Source organism: Saprolegnia parasitica, assembly GCF_000151545.1.
Source record: "Saprolegnia parasitica CBS 223.65 unplaced genomic scaffold supercont2.424, whole genome shotgun sequence".
Classification (NCBI taxonomy): Eukaryota; Oomycota; class Saprolegniomycetes; order Saprolegniales; family Saprolegniaceae; genus Saprolegnia; species Saprolegnia parasitica.
In genome coordinates, this window is record NW_012156818.1 from 3768 (window position 1) to 5370 (window position 1603).

General features: G+C 56.4%; 1 protein-coding gene across 1 annotated transcript; it reads right to left on the reverse strand.

The window, feature by feature from the left end:
• Positions 1-635: 635 nt before the first annotated feature.
• Positions 636-1603, reverse strand: SPRG_16768 (hypothetical protein). Its single transcript, XM_012356290.1, has 4 exons — positions 1339-1603; positions 1182-1283; positions 948-1125; positions 636-902 (listed from the first exon to the last, which is right to left on the reverse strand). Exons 1-4 carry the CDS (start codon positions 1567-1569, stop codon positions 697-699), a joined length of 717 nt encoding a protein of 238 aa, XP_012211680.1. The 5' UTR covers positions 1570-1603; the 3' UTR covers positions 636-696.

A 1603-nucleotide genomic window follows, 5' to 3' on the forward strand; every position in this document is an offset into this window, starting at 1 on the left:
GACAGAATAAAATGCTGTGGCTTGTACAGCGAACCGGCGCACACACCGAGAGCGCTTGACGGACGAAGCTCCTCGCAGGCGATGGATCTGTCTTCAACGCCGCGACCATCACGTGAGGACGGTGAAAGGCACCATCCTATCGCGGCAGTACGCGAACACCAAGAGTGACCGACATATATTTGAGGGTGGTCGCGGAAGACCATCACGTGTGATCAAGCTGAACAAAGATTTTCTGATAGCCACGACCTAGGTCGTGATCTAGAAAAGCGTCGTTGTACCACACACGACAGAACGCTGATGGCTACTTGGGCTCGAAAATCGACGCTTCGGTTCACGTTGAACCAATCTGAGCCGCATGACGGAATCTCGTGAGAGAACCGACCACGAGTAGCCAAGTGAAAGCAGACGGCTTGCGGGAGTATCTATTTGTTGCCGTCGAGACGAGGCAGACATCCCACGCGCCCCGGATCAGGCGCGAGGTCGTGACTCAGACGCATACGCCGCGGTTTGGAGCCCGTCGCAGCTTTGCACGATCCAGCAATCGCCATCGACTTGGTTCTGAGCCTTCCTACCCTGTCTACGTGGCCCAGTCGAGCGCCATGGGACTGGGATTTTCGGGTGCGGAAGCATCAAGGCAGCGTGAAAGATGTGATGGTTCGTTTGGCGTGCTTATCTGTACGTACTATGCTGTACTATCTAGACGGACTGGACGACAAGCTTGACGGGCTTGGCGCTGTGCATGAGAGGCGCCGTCTCGCCAATCGGGCTGTCCGGGCTCGACTGCTTGGAGAGAACCACGACACCTGCGATCGTGGTGACGATGCTGATCGGGTACAGCACCTGCTGCCACCACTCTTGCATGCCTTCGTCTTCGTGGAAGAAGATGACGCCCGAGATTGAACCTACACAGGAACTAAGGCATTGCATATCAGTACTGATGCATGTACCGCAGAGGATCAGGAACGACTCGTAGATAGCAACGATGTGCAACGCATCGTACTCTTTCAGGCCCAGGTTTAGAACGTAAATGCCAAGCGCAGGGCAGCCCAGTGCAAACACCACGATAAAGTACGTCTCGGTACACGCCCATATCTCGCTGCCCTTCCCAATGAGTTCGACCGCCGTCTACACGACCAGTGACGAAGATGCGTGAAGATGTTGGTGTCGTGCATCTGTGTTACCTTGGTGAAGAAGAGGTTGCCGCCAATGAGGCCCGAGAGCGCGCCAAATGCAAAGCGGCGCCACGAGCTGTGCGCCGGGTACGTTTGGATGACGTAGGCCAGCTAGGATACGTATCCAATGAGATCCTTGATACGCATGAATCGTCGCACGGCGTACCATGATCATGAGCACGATCGAAATGATGGCGTAGACGATGAACGCGAGCTCGCTAAAGAGCGAGAAGAGTTCTTCCGGCGTGTGCGTCGGCGAAATGTGGCTGCCCGAGAGGCCGACGATCGCGCACCCGATGATGATGAGGAGCGACCCGTGCAGCACCTGCGGCGACAGCGTTTCCTTGAGGATGTACGGCGCCAAGACAATGTTCCACACGACGCTGAAGCCGGCCATTGGCGCAAGCACCGACTGCGCGGCGAACGCAAAG

Excerpts from the sequence above, each read along its gene's own strand:
- SPRG_16768 (XM_012356290.1), bottom strand. The coding sequence starts at position 1,569 with ATGGCCGGCTTCAGCGTCGTGTGGAACATTGTCTTGGCGCCGTACATC. Across the intron at positions 1,284-1,338 it reads CGATCGTGCTCATGATCATG|CTGGCCTACGTCATCCAAAC; the intron begins GTACGCCGTGCG and ends TACGTATCCTAG. Across the intron at positions 1,126-1,181 it reads GCAACCTCTTCTTCACCAAG|ACGGCGGTCGAACTCATTGG; the intron begins GTAACACAGATG and ends CTGGTCGTGTAG.